Here is an 18354-nt window from a genome sequence, read left to right as displayed (position 1 = left end):
TTGCTTCCTTCTGCTCTAACAATGTTCCCCAACTCTGAAGATGTATTTTTCCAGCAGGACAATGCTCCATGCCACACAGCGAGGCCAATCAAGGTGTGGATGGAGGACCACCAGATCAAGACCCTGTCATGGCCAGCCCAAGTTAAAACATTAGTATTGTGTTGTTTAAAAATGAATATAAACGTATTTTCTTTGCATTATTCGAGGTCTGACAACACTGCATCTTTTTTTGTTATTTTGACCAGTTGTCGTTTTCTGCAAATAAATGCTCTAAATTACAATATTTGTATTTGGAATTTGGGCGAAATGTTGCCAGTAGTTTATAAAATGAAACAAAAACGTTTACCCAAACACATACTTATACATAGTAAAACCAGAGAAACTGTTAATGTTGCAGTGGTCTCTTCATTTTTTCCAGAGCTATATATAGATAGATTTCTATAGAGGATGGAGCAATAGGCTAATTCGTAAGGAGGACTGAAATATTCATTTTCCGTTCCCAGTTAAAACAATGATAGCTGACCTTTCGTTTCTTAGCGCTCCGATCATTGTTAGAACATTCTATCTCTAGTAGCGTACGTTTCCCAGAGCCTTCCTTATTAACGTGACTCTTAAAAACCTTCGCACAACTGCGAGTGATCCAGACCGCTGGTATCAGCCGAAGTGCACACATACAAAGTGCTCTTCCGCGGCAAAGAAATAATAATAAAAAGTATGTCTGTGACCGCAGAGAACTTCTAGAACGATGTTGACTACAAATACAAAGTTGCCATAGTATTTGGAATTGTTACAAACAAGTGAAGGATACAATTATGCTTCAAATTAAAAACCACGGTTGACTGCATTAAGCTACATGGGCCTATAGCCTATTTCAATCATATTGAAATCAATTTCATGTTCAGTCAATTGAGTTCAATTTTGCGACTAGGCTACTGTCTGTCATTTATGCCAAGTGTTTCATGGTGTGTGCCAACGTGTGGGCAATGATGTGCCCCATATGTGATTTGGAGCATTATTATTGGGTAAACATATAACGCCGCAGCAATAGGTGGTAGTATCTCTCTGGGATCTGATCCGTCGTCAGTATTGTGGAATAATTTGAATGGAGAAAGCTGATCCGAGAGCAGCGCTGGTTTTCTTTCCATCCTACATACACATGGTCTAACGACGCACTTATCGAACATTCTCTCGACGTGCTTGTTGACCCATAAATAAAGATGCATCTGGTACGATCATATCATAATGCTTAATAGAGGCAGTGTGCACTCCTTGTGACGTGTTTGCATCACGCATGTTTTCACCACGATTAGCCTATCCGCACCTCGTCTGCACTGTCGGTAAGCGTCAAACCATTGGGTGAGGGGGACAAAACACCTGTTATTGAATATTTTGACAAGAAAACACTCAATTGATTTACCCAACTTCATTTCAAGTTCAATATATTACACGAGGCAGAGGAAAATAAACCTTTGCGCAAAACCATTAACGTCGATAAGATGTACGCCCATTTGGACGCAAAGTGCTCTGTTATGTCATCGACTGAAAAATATACAATTTGACAATTGCAGTATAGGCTACCTTATCTATATGTTTACAAAACATTTTTTTAATATTGATGATGTCATTAGTAACAGTAGTACCTTCATTAGTAACAGTGAAATTTGTTTGACATATCGACTCTTGATAACACAGATGCTAAAACCTACCTGTCAGAGATTAAGCAAAAATAAGTAAATAAAAATAACCGATGAATCAGTGGCAGACAAATGGAACCACCGAGGCCTATATTCTGTGCGTGTGAAGCTTATATTTGTTTCTCCAACATAAACAGTACCAGTGTCGGTCCCTCTTGACTGTACACAGACCACATCTGCTTCGGTCTTGACAAAGAGGGCACGGGCCTTTGCCAAACGTCGTTAAATTAACAAACTCCAGTTTCAGTCAAGGGAGAAGGATTGGCATCGGTTCAAGAATTTTGTTCGACTCCCACCGATCTCTACAGGGGTGGTTTGGTTTATTTTGGTCTCAAAAAAGAATAGGCGTCGCGTTGAGGCATAATGAAACGCACAGAACAGCTTCAAATGGCAGAGTGGTTCGCTCTCTGGACCAAGATGGCAAACCGAATGTTAACGACTGCAATATGTAAGAAACATGACATCACCAATACCATCATGGGGTTCCTCAACATGCACGAACGTTTATTTAATTGTTTTATTCTTGGGTGGTGACATGGCTGGTTGGTCCATCATAATTTTAATAAATTAGACTTGAAAAACGTAGGCTGACTTAATGTTCTAAAACGTTTAATGAACACAATAAGCCTAGCACTAGTGCTAATAGCCATGTTTGCCTAGACAAAAAATGTGCAAATGCATAGTTCTAGCATAACTCACTTGATTCCTGAACTGAAAGAATGTACGTTGAATCATAACCACTTCTTCCATAATATCACAAATAGTCCTACACACAATATTTAGGCCTACATTTAGGACAGCAAGAGAGACGGCTACAAAGTTATTTTGTAAATTGGCCTAATTATGAAATTAAATAAAGGGTACTGGAATTAGTTTGGTAGGGGAAATCTATCATATAAATCTTCCATCAGATGTTGCAAAAATGAATCAGCTATAGGTCACCTATGCCATATGACGAACTCCATAAAACTGTATGATAAGACAGTCACGCACCTTTGTCACTAATATGTAGGCTAATATTAATTTCTGCAACCCATTCCGATTATTTCTAAATGTAGGATATGTTTTGTTTGCTAAAACTAACGAAAACTATGGCATTAGCCACCATGGGTGGAAAACATTCTGAGAAAGGAGAACTAGAATGAAAAAAAATCAGAACAAATGACAACTAGATATTTGTTTAAACCTTATCGTTCACGGGCAGCAATTCAATTGTAATTTTGATCCTCTGACCTGAGACCTGAAACTGAAATTGACAATAAAGGTCTGAGGATTATTCCTTCAACGAATATCGGCCAGGACCTCATTTCCCAGTTGGTTTGTACCTTAACACAATCATGTTATTACAATACATGCCTAATGATAGTAATTTCAACATTTATTAGTAAGCGTAGGCCTATAATTTGACCAAGTATTTTGTTTCTTGTGAGGGGACAAAAGAACCGTGCGTAAATGTTGACGATGAGGTTTCTTATGGATAGTGTACTTGTCATCTTAAACGTTCACCTCGTTTTTGATTGATCGAATACGTTGTTCCAGAAATGTGTCCTGTTATACATGCTCCACATTAGCCTACATTGTAACAACCGCCTTGGATTTGAATGTTTAGTTTATTGCCCTACCACCATATCATTGTCAAACCAACCCAGCGCAATCAAACGAATATAGGCTCCTTTGCCCCACTGCTATTAGACAAAGCAGAAGCATAATATTTTACTATTACAAGTAGAGTATGCATAATTATTATTAATACATGAAGACTGGAGCATGTACATGCAGTATTCGTTTTCATTGATGGACATTATTGAAGTTCACCAAACTGTTAAAAGAGGGCCTACTTGGAAATGCATTCTCTTCATAATAGGGAAACAATTGCTTTTCCCTCGCCAAGATGTTAGGTCAGAACACCATTATTAGTCTGCCAAACCCAAAACGTATTTTCTGTGTCACGACCATAGATATTTGGTTATATTTAAGTTTTGTTCTAGGCACTTTTCGTAACAAATTGCCAAGATGTTCTAGCAACTGAGTTTGAGCCTTCCAACTGATAACGTGAACATATAGGCTACGCCCACACTAAATATCTTCAGCTCAGAGGAGACAGAATGGCTGGTGCGTAAACTGTGCGTAATGGCGCTCATGTAGGCCAATACCGTTTTCAGGTAAGGATCTTGTTACCTTCCTTGGCTCTCGTCTCTGCATCCATTAACTCAGGTTGGTTGAACGACGGCACAGACCGCCATTATAAAACGAAGATGAAAGTGTGTAATGATTGGAGCCAGGGTATTTACTGTGCCCAAGCTGAAACAGAACGCAAGGCACTGCCTGGAACTGCGTGGGAATTCTCCGCCATAAAGGCTTTTATTCCTCTAAGTTAATTATCTGGACTGAACTCTAAACGCCAGTCATAATTATCCGACTAGGCTGCCAGTGTCTCTTGCAGCTCGGTCATAATGTTTGTGGTCATTATACAGATATATGTCTGTCCGTTACTCAAAACAACATTGAGTTGATTATTCTGTACTTTTACAGTTCAAGCTTAAACTTGGGTTGTGTCGGTGGTGAATCTGTTAGAAATGGGAAACGGAACCACTGAAACGTCATTATTGATTTCCTAAATAACATATGATCCAGCCTATCCTAATTTAGAACAGCCACCCAAGTTCTGGCTTCGTGTTTTAATTTGTTTTGCCGTTATGTTGTAGATGACAGAGTAAACGAAGTTACTCACTCATTGCCAAGTAATAACATTCCGTATTCATGTTTGTGTCCGTTTCCATCATCATCCTTGAACATGTAAATGCATAGGCCTATATGTAAGTCTACAAAAGGCAGGTCAGGTGCATGGAGGCCTATTATATATATATATATATATTTTTTTTTTATTATTTTTTTTTTACTTCGATCGATTTCAGAATACTAGTAGGTCTATTGTTGAGAATGTCCTGTCAACTTTCAGTTCGAATTATTTTTTTTTACATTGTCCTTCTCTCAAAATATAAAACAAATTGCGTGATGTAAATTGGCCAGAGGGATAGTCTATATGCGATTGTGTCTTATTTTGCCCAATTTAATATTTTCGGGGGGATTTATTTTCTAATACACTACTCCGGCCCACCTTTTACTTTTCTGTCTGCAATATCGGGTTATTTCTTTAATGATTTACTGATAAAGTAATATTTTCATTCTCACTTCATCTGATTTATGCTATTCACAATCTACTTATGTAGGTTGCTATCTATAATGGTCCATATTTGCCAGTATTTTAGATAAATATCTTCTAAATGAGGGATATTCATGATACAGAAAATGTTAATTGCTATTTGTATTTTTCTGAGAAGTTATCCGAAGTTGCCTTCTGTCTTAAACTATGTACTTAAATATGTTTTATTTCAGTCGTGGCTCAACATGCCTGCCTTGTTGCTAGTTGGCTGCAAAATGCCATTATGGTGTCTTGTAATTTGTGCTTGTATCATGTTAGAACAATAGTTGACAGTATATGTGGGCTAAAAGTAAATCCATCAATGTTGTCAATAACTACGAAGCAAAGGGTAATTTTGACCACATACATATCCCGTTGTCATGTTTTCATCCTACCTATATGTCCAATTTGATGAGACATCATCGCAATAGGTACATTTTTGCCCTTTAAAATGAACAAACTGATGTTTCACTATGGTGCTACCCTAAAAAGGTACAAACTGCAAGGGTACAATTATCTACCTATAACTAATGAAACAAAGGACGTACCTTACAGGGTAAGGGACAGGGGGATGCCTAGTCAGTTGTACAACTGAATGCATTCAACTGAAATGTGTCTTCCACGTTTAACCCAACCCCTCTGAATCAGAGAGGTGCGGGGGGCTGCCATAATCGACATCCACTTCTTTCAGCGCCCGGGAATCAGTAGCTTAACTGCCTTGCTCAGGGGCAGAACACATAGTTTTACCTTGTCGGCTTGGGGATTCAACCCAGCAAACTTTTGGTTACTGGCCCCACTACAGTGATTAGAATTTGTACCCCTTTAAGTACAATTCAGTACCTTTTTTTCTGAGAGTGTAGGGCTCTAATAAATCTGACCCAAATCAGTGAATCCCAATGCCAGCCTCTGATGGAGTACCTATTGTATTTGCCTATACCACTAAGGGGCTAATGGATGGATGCTCACTATGCTTGTGAACCATGTCTTATATCCTCAACATAGTTTATTAGGTGCACCACCCTATTCAAAAACATTGTTCGCTCCAACAGACAGTGAGTCACGTGGCTGTGGCTTACTATATAAAGCAGGCAGACAGTCATCGAGACATTCAGTTACTGTTCGATTGAACGTTAGAATAGGCAACATGAGTGACCTAAGTGACTTTGAGCGTAGTATGATCGGCAGTGCCAGGCGCGCCAGTTCCAGTATCACAGAAACAGCCAGCCTCCTGGGCTTTTCACGCATGACAGTGTCTAGGGATTACCGAGAATGGTGCGACAATCAAAAAACACCCAGTCAGCGGCAGTCCTGTGGGCGAAAACAGATTGTTGATGAGAGAAGTTGAAGGAGAATGGCAAGAATCCTGCCTCGTGTCAATGGTACAGGCTCGTGTCGGTGGTGTAAGGATGTGGGAAATCTTTTCCCGGCACAACGTTAGGTCCCTTGATACCAACCAAGCAACATTTGAACGCCACACCTTGTAGAATCCATTCCCCGAAGAATTCGGGATGTTGTGGTTTCAAAGAGGAGGCCACCCCGGTACTAGGTGGGTGTATCTAATTACCTGACCACTGAGTGTACATGTCATTAAGGCCCTAAACCATGGCAAGGAAGGTGCCCAACAAGGCCAATACAGGCATCCCAGTAAAAACAGTGAATGGTGTACAGTAGAGTAGTGAGAGTATATTCAGAGACTGCTACTTAAGATCACATGAGAAGGCAACAAACCGTGTCAACATTATGGCCCATCTCCGTGACAATCTGTGGGACCCAAGTTATGAATCAAATGGCAGCCGGGTTTTGTGGTTAAGATAATTTACTTTTGTGGTTATTCAAGTATTATGTGAAATGTTGTACTGGGAACTAAAGCCTTGGGTGTAACTTAACCAGATAATACTGTCCAGTACATAGATTGTTGAAATGAGCCCCAGCCTCCTGAAAGTCGCCAGTGGTTTGTTCTTACAGAATGCCATACTAATTATACACCTACTACCATACATCGTATGTTACCAGTCATAAGTCAACTATATCTACGTGTTATAACAGTTCCATTATGAATAGCAAAGAAGCACTTACATTGGTATGGAACAAGACCCATGCTGAAATGAACTGACACCACGCTGCAATAACACTCCAGAGAACAGTGATAACCGGACATTCAAATTATCTCTGTTGTGTGTTTATGATTGTCTGAGTTAAAGGTTGGTGCTAATGATCCGTTATGATTCCCTTCGAAGGAGTAGGATCATTTTCATAATATCTTTATGTGAATACAATGACAGGCTGCCTGTGTGTGATGCATCACATGACCCTTGTTGTTTTTATCATTGTTGATTATGTATCTGAGACAGGGACCATCATTTAGAATACTTTTTTTGCCTCTGTAACTATTTTTGAAAGTTCTTCAAATAGTTCCATATGGTAAAACAATTGGTAAGGGATCTAAAGATTATTCAAACTTTGTATCTAGGGCTAAAGATCAAGAAAGCATGCACTCGTTTACCATTATTCCAACCATTTAATGGCGGTGCATTTGGAAGCAGTTAGAGGCATTTATGTAACCACATAATAGCCACTCTATCTTACTAAGTGTTGTAACACTCCACACTCTTTTCTTTGGTGCTGGCGGACATAAAGGACATTTTGAATAAATAGCCATCATTCTACTTCAATTTCTTATATTTCACGACTTGATTTCATGTTAAACACTGCTAATGTTTACTCACCCAGTTTAACAAGCTCAATAACAGTAATTAAGTCATTTAGATTTTGTGTTATCATTGTGGCTATGATGAAGATGACGATGATGATGAATATGTAGAGTTCTGGTTATTTAGGCTATTAGTAAGTAGCACCAATAATCGTTTTACTTATTTCTTCAAACTTTTCCCACAATTTATTCTAGCTACAATTTGGTGATGATACTTGGTTGATACCTTTAGTGGTTTAAAACCTAATCTAGCTACATTAATTACTACAAGAGGCTGCAGTTATAATAGTGCCATTGTTCTGAGCCTGAAATATAGCCTGACTTCATGTTCATTGAAATGACCTTGGTCTGGTCTGTCAATTGGATCTTTTGACGACTGTTTTGTATTATTAACCACATGCTGCTTAACATTGTGTCAGAAATGAGAGAAACATGGTTGAAGGGTGTTGATTCCAATTAACAGCAAGCGTTAAATGTGATAATATTTTCGAAATTATTATTATTTTCGAGTAGTTAATTATGCCACAGATCAAATAAGATTAAACGTGCGTTTGTTTCCCTTGCGTAAAACTCAAGATTCGAATTTAAGGATTAAGTATTGAACATGGAAGTCACACTTCTCCATGTAGTTCAAGTGAGGATTATGCCAAATCTCACGTTTTTTTAAACAAACAAATAAAAAGATGTATTTTATTCACGCATGTCAGACTGTTTAAACCAGCTCTTTGAAATGTAATCTAAAAATTCAACCAAAATCTACTTTCAAAAATATAGATTATTCTACTAATTTACTACACAGGACAATGTATGTTTGCCTCCCTATTATATTAATTCCTCTATAATGGTGACACAGAATGCAAGGTCCATAACTGGACATGGGCAGAAAATATCCATATGGTGAAGATATATTTACACGGAAAATAGAAAACAAGGTGAAAATGCCTCGTGTCCAAGAAGTGTAGGCTATTACAATACTGCAACCATGTCTGCTGTTAATTTAAAGCATGTTGCTTGCATTTGCGCAAATATTCAGTTCACAAAATGTAGGCCTAGAACACCTTTACAACAATGGACTAGGTTACTTTGATTAGCATGTATTGTGCTCCACGAATCCACTTTAGAAAACATAAATAGCCTACTATTAGGTCATTGAATGTTGTTTTTCAGAAGAAAAATGTATCCGAAAGTCTCATTGAGGACTTAGACCTCATTGCGAAGAGTGGCCCCTCTAATGAAACTGTGACTTGACGTGAAACGCCCAACCTGTCCCCTGCACCAAATGGTGGTACTTTAGAGATTACAAATACTGTACAAGGCAGCTTTAACGTCTGGTTCATATTTGAATAAACTGTTAGTATATGGAGAGTATTCGTCGATAATTCACCCAATGAATCGTTGTTAGTGTCTTGTTTTCAGAATGCTGATGCTATAATTATATCCAGTGTTTATGTCCAAAGTGTCGGTATCCAGCATTTTCATCAGGAAGAAAGGCTATAGGCTACGTATCTTCTCAGGGTTGGAAATATTTTAGAATCAAGCCAAACACACAAGGAGGTAAATGTGAGGCCATGGCAACACGCCATCTCTGCCAAGTGCTCAGGGAACAATGGGAAATTACATGACATTTGCAAAGAGTTAGTATGCTGAATAATTGGCATTTATTTGTGTAGTAGGAATTATTTGTAGTTTTTTAAATATTTGTAGCATACATGATCAGACAGTTCTTGGGTGTAAATAAATAGCGGCATGTGTACGCACACAACCATATTGTGTTGGGCTGTTGGCTTCTCCTTTCATCACACTTTTAAGGCCTTGTCATTCTCAAATGTTGAATATAGAACTCTTAAATTCCAGAGAGCTCTTATATTCCATGATATGTTTTTTTTTTTTTTAAATAAATACAAATTGGTACACATTCAAACGCCCAAGATTGTTACCTTAATATTCATACGCATATTCATAAGTCTGATTTTTGCCTGACTACATTCACCTTTTTTTGGTGAAAAAAAAATGTTACTGAGACCTATTCATCTTTGGTGATGCATTATAATTACGCACGACACGTTCTCCTCAATAACTTTAGTACCTGCATGATATCATACTTATTCCACATTGTAGCCTAATAGTCTAATTTATTATTTCCAAACAGTATAGCCTACTGTATTCACAAGTAACTCATACAAAATAACGCTAGTTATTGTAAAGACTTTTGTTTTGAATATGTTTTATGGACAAGTCGTTTGAAATGGAATATATTATCGTTTTCAAAGCATTGGTAATACATTTTCTTTTTCCCCCTAGGAAATATTTCACCTGAGTTTATTTGCACGTGTACACCACTCTTTCTATTGTTGTCTGTCCCGCGAGGCACTCCCTTTGTCTGTTGCACAATTACGCATAGTTAATATTACTTAGGTTACAAATCAGTTTTGAAACTTACCATTCCTTATTCCTGGATTTGGGTATAGGAAAATGCCTTTTATTTTCGTGGAGAGCGAGAGAACCGTGAAATGCACCGACCCTTTTGTGAAGTCATTATGAGCCTCGACAACTGGGCAGGAAGTTTGACAATAAGGGTTATTAAGGCATTTCCTGCGTACAGTAGCTCTGTGCGCAAGTACAGCGTGTGCCATTAGGCGAAGGCTTTTTGCACCTCAAGGAGCCAAGGCGCGTGGCATCGACGCGGTACGCATGAGACATGACATAGCAGACAAACACGCCAAATACAACATAACATACTGCACTATTGCACAATTATTCAAGAGGAGTCTTATTATAAGTTTGGAAACCGTAGAGCCACGATTACGTTCTTAATACATGATCTTAGAAATCGTGTATTAATTGAGCATATATAGGCTCGCCTAGTCACTTGCCCTGTGGTTTGTGGGTCTATCTTTGATTGAAATGAAAGAAAGGTGCTGCTTACAAACGTTATATGCTATTTGTGCGCCTTGTGTGTCTGTGATGATGGCACACAGACAGAGGCAGCCTTGAACTTGAGCATTTGCTCAGGCATGATCGTTTTGGTCTGGTCGGTGGCGGCCTAAACAGAGCCTTCAGGGAGGGCCAGACTCACTTTAAACTTGGCCTTGACCTTGAGGGCCTATTCTGATCCCTATGTAAAGACTACTGTCTGGGGGTTGTGTGCGTGCGGGGTGTGTGTGTGTGTGTGTGTGTGTGTGTGTGTGTGTGTGTGTGTGTGTGTGTGTGTGTGTGTGTGTGTGTGTGTGTGTGTGTGTGTGTGTGTGTGGTGAGGGTTGGAATGAGTGAGGGGAGGGGGCTGTTGCATTTAAATAAAGATGATGTCTTTCTACCTATCCCATTTAAACACAATGTACAAATCCTGACTAATGAGAATAATCATACACTAGTTTAGACTATTTTTATTGCTAGAAACATTTTCTTTATAGTTATATTGTTTGAAACATTGTCCATATCGCTGGACCTTTTGCGTCTCTCGCTGACGCAGGTCAACTATTAGATGCATAACTGCGCCATTGAGTTGAAATGTACATTTCGATACCTGATAGCAATTCGAGAAGCAGATTGACATGTGTTTTCATAAAACTAGATAACATCAGTCCTACCTTCAAAATGGCAGAGTCGGAGAGGTCAAGGATTTTCCATTGCAGCATAAGGATACATTTCAGATAGAACACCACTTTTACGCACACGCCCATGAGCATTTGCCCACTTATTCAATCTCGCTCAACACATTTGTATACGAGCAACCAGTAACAATTTACTTATTCATTGTGTTTTCCATGTCGATCTCTAAAGACTATGTGTAGCATTTGACGTGTGGGCATAGCCTACACAGATTTTCCGAACGAAGACCCACTTCATGGCATGCTTTTTTTCAACCACTTCATTTCAGGTTTGACACGTTTGTGATATAACATGTATTTATTTATAACCTTTATTTAACTATGCAAGTCAGTTAAGAACAAATTATTATTTACAATTATTTACAACCCCGGCCAAACCCTATCGCGGACAACGCTGGACCAATTGTGCACCCAATTGTGCACCCTATGGGAATCCCAATCACGGCCGGTTGTGATACAGCCTGGAACCGAACCAGGGTTTATAGTGACGCCTCTAGCACTGAGATACAGTGACTTAGACCGCTGCGCCACCCGCTGCGCCCAACATACATACAACATTTACTTTAGACACGTTTAGCTATATCTCGAATAATGACAATAGGCCTGTGCATTTCAGTATAAAATACTTAAATTCATAACTACAGTCATAACCACATAAATAATTATTACACAAAGAATATTACTCTGAAGTGCCTCAAAACCCCAATAAAACTATTTGAACTTCAGCCGTATTTTAGAAATCTTAAGACCTCCAATCCCATTCATAAATTATCTTTACGATTCCTTCAATAATATGTTTTTAGCCATGAAACATTGATCATGATATATTAAAAAAGCGCACATAATTTACTATTAAACGTACAAAGAAGTTATTTTATTACCTCCTCCCCCGCCCCCCAAACATGTGGAAGGTATGTAATGTTATGTTATGCTTAGAGAATACTTTTATGACAACGATAAACTTTCTTCATGCATTTGGCAAGGACGATTATAAGTCTTTAAATATGTCCACAACCATTGGGAAATATTCAGCATTTTACATTAGCTAATTAAATCCGAACCAAAAAGGCAAACGGTGTAACATAATCTGTTGGGTTTTGTGGTAAAATCGACATTAATAGTAATTTTGTGTGAAAGTAAAAAAAAAAAAAAAAAACATGTCTTAATTAACAGTGTTCATTTTGAATTACCATTTCTCTATGTGATGCCTATATTATTTTTATGCAATTATTTAAAGAAAAAAAGAATACAGTATTTTTCAAAGTAGGTTACATTGTTATTGGACTTTTGATGGAGTGCCAAAGTGATTCATTCCCAGATTATCTGCGCATTCAATAGATGTCATAGGTAAAATAGCCCTCGTGCCACCATTGTTATGACGTGACTTAACATAGGTAGCCCTTTTCACGGCATTTGATTTAGAATAGCGATAATTGTGATGGCTACATGCTCGTTGGTCTGCTTCCATTGGCCTTTGGAGAGGTAGACGCATGGAGCTTTGGGAAGCTTTATTCACCCTACACATCCAGTACGAAATGCATGTAGAAAGGCTTTTGTACACCGTTTTTATTGTTATGCTGTGCTTCAGAATTGTGTTATTCGAGACAGTGTGTGTATGGAAACCGCAGAAAACACAACAATTGGGGAATAGAAAATGACAAAACAATACGCTGAAGAGCATCTCGTGACATTTCTCCAAAGCAATAAAATATAATGAATTTGACTGACATCCCCAGCAAGGGTTTGTTTTATTTATCACGTGGTAAGCTTTTCATCCAATGGCGATGCGCCATTCCATGCCTTGGTCCGTTGCGTCAATACAGCTGTGGATGTAACCTGGTGTCCTACTCTGGACTTTGGTCTTTGAAACAGAATTCTCCGTCCGAATGGTGAGCGTGATATGACCACCTCCTTGGTCCTGAATCCTCGCTGGGCGGACACGGTTATGTTTGTGTATGAAAACAACTTGGATGAGTTAAACAAGAACATGGAGGGTCTGGTTGGTAGCGGCAATTTCGCGGCCAACCAATGCAGGAATCTGATGGCCCACCCCGCTCTGGGGGGTCACCCCTCTAGCTTGGTGCACAGCTCCGGCTACTCCGCGTTGGATGTATCGGGCTCAAGCTCCGGGGAACCAGGCAAACAGTGCACACCATGCCCCGCGGTCCCTCAAGGCTCCTCCACAGGTCCCTTACCCTATGGGTACTTTGGCAACGGCTATTATCCTTGCAGAATGGGGCGGGGTTCGCTCAAGTCCTGCACCCAGCCCAGTGCGCTCAGCTACTCTGCGGAAAAATACATGGACACCCCGGTCACATCTGAAGAATACCCGAACCGGGCTAAAGAATTCGCGTTTTACCACGGGTACCCAAGCCCCTACCAGTCCATGGCGAGCTACCTGGACGTGTCGGTGGTGCAGACTCTCGGGTCAGGAGAGCCCCGTCACGACACGCTGCTTCCAATGGACAGCTATCAGCCGTGGGCACTGACGAATGGCTGGGGCGGCCAGATGTACTGCTCAAAGGAGCAGAGTCAAGCCGGACACCTTTGGAAATCAGCATTGGCAGGTAAAAACATATGCTCTGAACACTGTCTTAGCACATTATTAGATTACTGTAATGGGACACATTGTGACATGGGTTGGATAGCCTATATAAAGGCACATTTAATTCACGCTTGTTCTAATGCATGATTTCGCAATATAATCACCCTTCATGTTATGCATTATTCGCAAGCCATCGAATACATGATGATTTTCAATCCCTCTATCACATGTTTGGGCTGAATATTGGATGTTAATAATGTGTCTCTGTATAGGCACGCACGTTTATATGAGCGACCATTTTGGTCGTTGTAGTCTTCCTGGTTTTCTGAGTTTTTGAATACCTCATTGTAGTGTTAATTCATCAATATGTAGGCAGTTATACACTGCCGTTTCCCCCAAAAAACGCAACCGTGGTTATCCCTTTCAATGAGAAAGACTGAATTATAGAATTAAATGCACATTTTCCAGACTCCAGTTTCTCTTTGTTGTCCATTACAGATGTAGTGGCCCACCAACACGATGGCAACTCCTTTCGTCGTGGTAGAAAGAAAAGAATACCGTACACCAAGATGCAGCTAAAGGAACTGGAAAAAGAGTATGCCGCCAACAAATTCATCACGAAAGATAAGAGGAGAAAGATTTCAACAGGAACCAACTTGTCGGAAAGGCAGATTACGATCTGGTTTCAAAACAGGAGAGTTAAAGAGAAGAAGTTCGTGGCCAAAGTCAAGACCAGTGCGCCGTAGCCAGCCAGGCTTGAGCTAGACGATTTGGATGAGGGACATTGTTTTTGGTGTATGAACAAAAAATGAAGGAAAGAAAACGTCGACGTGGTACTTTTTTTTGGATTGGGATTTGTTTTGCTATTTTGCCTGCGCAATTGCATCTCCAATTCGTCTTTTGAAAATAATAAATAAAACAAGAACCAAGCCCTCTAAAAGACTATATTTTAGAGGCCTGTAAATACAGCACTTGCCTGCTTTAATGTAACACTTAAATCTTCTTAACTGTTTAACTCGTGCTATACATGAAGGTATACATAGGCTATATGTTAGGTATGTCAATGTTGTTACTGCTGTAGACTAGGAAACGTATTATGCAATCATATTCCCAATATTTACTGTTTATAACGCTTGTAAAACAGTACTTATAAAAAATATAGCGTAATGCTTAATAAATTGTTTTAATCCCAGTATGTTGTATAAATTAAATGTTACTTCGTGGAATATATGTGTTATATATGTGAATCTGTTTGCAAACCCTGTTTATATAGGGATAGTTAAAGATAAAAATAGAATAATGATTGGTAGTACACATTGAAATATGGATGGTCGAAGACCAAGAAATGGAGTTCAGAAATTCCAGTGTAATGTAGTTACATTCAAACCGTTTATAATATATTTTAAATATGAGTTTTACGCATTAAGTTAGTGATGCATTTTACATATTATGCTCCATCATGAAAGCTGCATCAAAACTTTTTTTAAATTCCAACTTTTAAAGTGTCCATACCCCCCCTACAAATAATCTCGTGCTTTTCATGCCAAATACGTCTTTCCGGGGGTCATGATTTTGGTGATGGGCAAAAGCTACTGTGCCGTTTGTGCCAAATATATTATTTATTAAAAACTGGGTGGTGAATGCTGATTGGCTGACAGCCGTGGTATATCAGACTGTATACCACGGGTATGACAACATGTATTTTTACTGTTCTAATTACGTTGGTAACCAGATTATAATAGCAATAAGGCACTGCTGGGGTTATGGTATAAGGTCAATATACCACGGCTAAGGACTGTGTCCAGACACTCAGCATTGTGTCGTGCGTAAAAACAGCCCTTTGCCGTGGTATATTGGCCATATACCACACCCGATCGGGCCTTATTGCTTAAATATACTTTGAAAGTTGAAGGCCTGCAAACACAGCCATATTTGAAATGGCTAGCTAAGATGTGTTGTATGTTATTACTGTAGCTTTACTTGTATCAGCTATTGATGCTCTTATTACTGCTTCATTAATACTCTTGGAACCCTTGGGCGTTTACGCAGGCCAAGGCCAATAGGCTACTTCAAAATATATATGAATAGTTTAGACAGGATTTTGTTAATTTGGTAGGCCTATTTAAAATGAGCATAATTACTAGCCTATTCAATACGAAATCAGCCAAATACGGCTACAAAGGTTAAACTGACTTCAGCTATAGGCCTTTATATGCAAACTAAAACAAATGAAATTCACTTCAAGCGTCAAGGAATTAGTTGCATATTCAATATTGGTTGTTAGTCTATATGTCCTGTTCTAGGTGGATACGAGAAATGTTTTGATCAAGAAGAAAACAGAGCACAAGCCAACTGCAGACTTCCTTAATCCGGCCTTGACCTTAAGTGTCATGTGGTCCCCACCTTCAGTTGTTCAGTTCTCGGATATACAGTAAATCTCACAACGTTAATCATATTTTGTATCAATATTTTTTGGGGTGGCAGGTAGCCTAGTTGTTAGAGCGTTGTACGAGTAACCGAAAGGTTACAAGATCATATCCCCGAGCTGACAAGGTACACATTTGTCGTTCTGTCCCTATTCCTAGGCCTTCATTGAAAATAAGAATTTGCTCTTAACTGACTTGCCTAGTTAAATAAAGGAAGACATTTTTTATGGAAAAGACTCTTGAAGTAGCTTCTAGCCTTGGTTCCCCACACATGCTTCCATTCGTGTTGAGAGGACCTCATAGTGGCTATCCTCCTGCGTAACTATGAAATAATATTCGCCGAATGTTCACTCGATTGGATAAGCAATTTTATGCACTATAATCTGTTTTACAGTCTTTTGAGATGCGGTTTACGTATATGTCAGGTTCCGAACAGTTTAATTGTTGGATAGTGAGCAGAGCTAAGGCGCGCTCCGGCTGCATACTACTCTTAACGCGGGTCTAGGTTAGTCAGGGTGTAAAAGGTGCGTCGTTATTAAAGGCTGCACATCATCACCTTTACATCGTCCTGTTGCTTTCTTTTTGCTGGGCTCTGTTTTAAAGTCAGTTGACACACCACATAGGCATGTATTTCTCTCATTGTTGAAATATAGACACTTTTGGGGAATGTTGCCCATGGAAAAATTTAGCAGAGCGAGATTTCGGATTAAAGCATATACTACCGACGCATTGATGAAGACCATACCATAATATACCACAATACCATATTATGTATCATAATATGTGCCATATGTAGCCTTGGCAACGCTGCATAAAGTAATGTAATAATAATACACTACTACTAGCCACAGTCAGAACAGTGTTCATTTTCAAAATGTAGGTTATTTCAGTTTTCCATTGATAAATGCAACAACTGCAAAGACGAGCTGAAGCACTAGTCTTACGGCCCAACCTGGATTGGGGACGTTTGTGCTTTGGTATGGATTCTGACAGAATTTGAGAGCAACGACATCAAAGCCCATTCAACACTGTAGATAATGATGTCAGCGCTTCAGGTCGTACATTTCCTTCTGTGGCTTTACTTATAGCGAGAGACGTTTGGAAACCCATCTGAGTTTTTTGGTATTCCAAACCAAACCCACACATGTTATTATATTATCTTGGTGCTACTCTCAGAACCAGACATCACTTGACGTACGAGGCCAAAATAAGACGATTAAAAACACGTGGAGCTATTAGACCTTATAGGCCCATTTCAACACAGCCTAAGGCGCTTGTTTGTATCACTTTTTTTTGCTGACATAGGAACAAATGAGCCTGAGTGTTCAGCTGTATGTGCCCCATAGCATTTCTATTCAGGTAAGCCTCAGTAAATAGCAATGCCTGCCATTTGAAACCTTCTTTGTAATGTTGTTATTTCAGTTCCATTGTGTTAAATACAATTTCAAGATGTATTTTCCCCCAGTATATCTAATTAAGTTTGGGCGTTATACTAAATGATTTATTAACATGGCCTATAGCCAATTCATGGCGATTTTGAATGGACCGGTCATTTCTCAGTCCAAGATTTCACGGCATGTGCAGTGCTGCTTTTCAGACCAACACAGCTTAGGCTAGACGTGTCTTGCACCGAACTGTGCTAGGCAATAAATGCAGAACACCATTCCTTCCACCGTTGGTTAACATTGAACTTGACAAAAGCATTCTAACAAACGGCGCGTCTGCTTTGTGTTTACGTTGCGGTTTAATGGGAGTTCCTTCTCCTTCTTTAGAAAACGCACAATGTGAGAGCATCAAGCACGGAAGTAGCTTTCCACGAGCAATACAATAAAGCTGCAATTTTCCCTTAGTTGAAATATCAGACCCTATCATTCATTGTTTTACTCTTGCATAGTACATTGTAATGGGTCGATATTTTATCAATGTATAGGAATATAGCCATTTCCCATTTCGTATGACCTGCATCCACTTCAAGGACTTTAACGTGCATCTGGGCCTATCCCACTCTGGAGTGACGGGTGATTGATGCTGTAGTGCCGCAGTACTGACGCAATAGTGTGGTTTTTGTTGAACGTTGTCTTCACTGTTATCATCATTTTGCTTTTGTCAATTTAAGATATTCTCATAACTCGAACGCTCCGAGACTTGAGTGTGCTGTATACCCAAATA

At 39.3% G+C, this 18354-nt stretch overlaps 1 protein-coding gene across 1 annotated transcript; it reads left to right on the top strand.

Annotated features, from left to right (window-relative positions):
- The first annotated feature begins 13114 nt into the window (after positions 1-13114).
- Positions 13115-14768, top strand: LOC135553674 (homeobox protein Hox-B13a-like). The gene is made up of 2 exons (XM_064985630.1): positions 13115-13781; positions 14258-14768. Exons 1-2 carry the CDS (start codon positions 13115-13117, stop codon positions 14503-14505), a joined length of 915 nt encoding a protein of 304 aa, XP_064841702.1. The 3' UTR covers positions 14506-14768.
- The last annotated feature ends 3586 nt before the right edge of the window (positions 14769-18354 follow it).

Source organism: Oncorhynchus masou, chromosome 14, assembly GCF_036934945.1.
Source record: "Oncorhynchus masou masou isolate Uvic2021 chromosome 14, UVic_Omas_1.1, whole genome shotgun sequence".
In the NCBI taxonomy this organism is placed as follows: domain Eukaryota; kingdom Metazoa; phylum Chordata; class Actinopteri; order Salmoniformes; family Salmonidae; genus Oncorhynchus; species Oncorhynchus masou.
The sequence above is the reverse complement of the archived record's forward strand: the minus strand, read 5'-3'. Positions and strand labels throughout refer to the sequence as shown.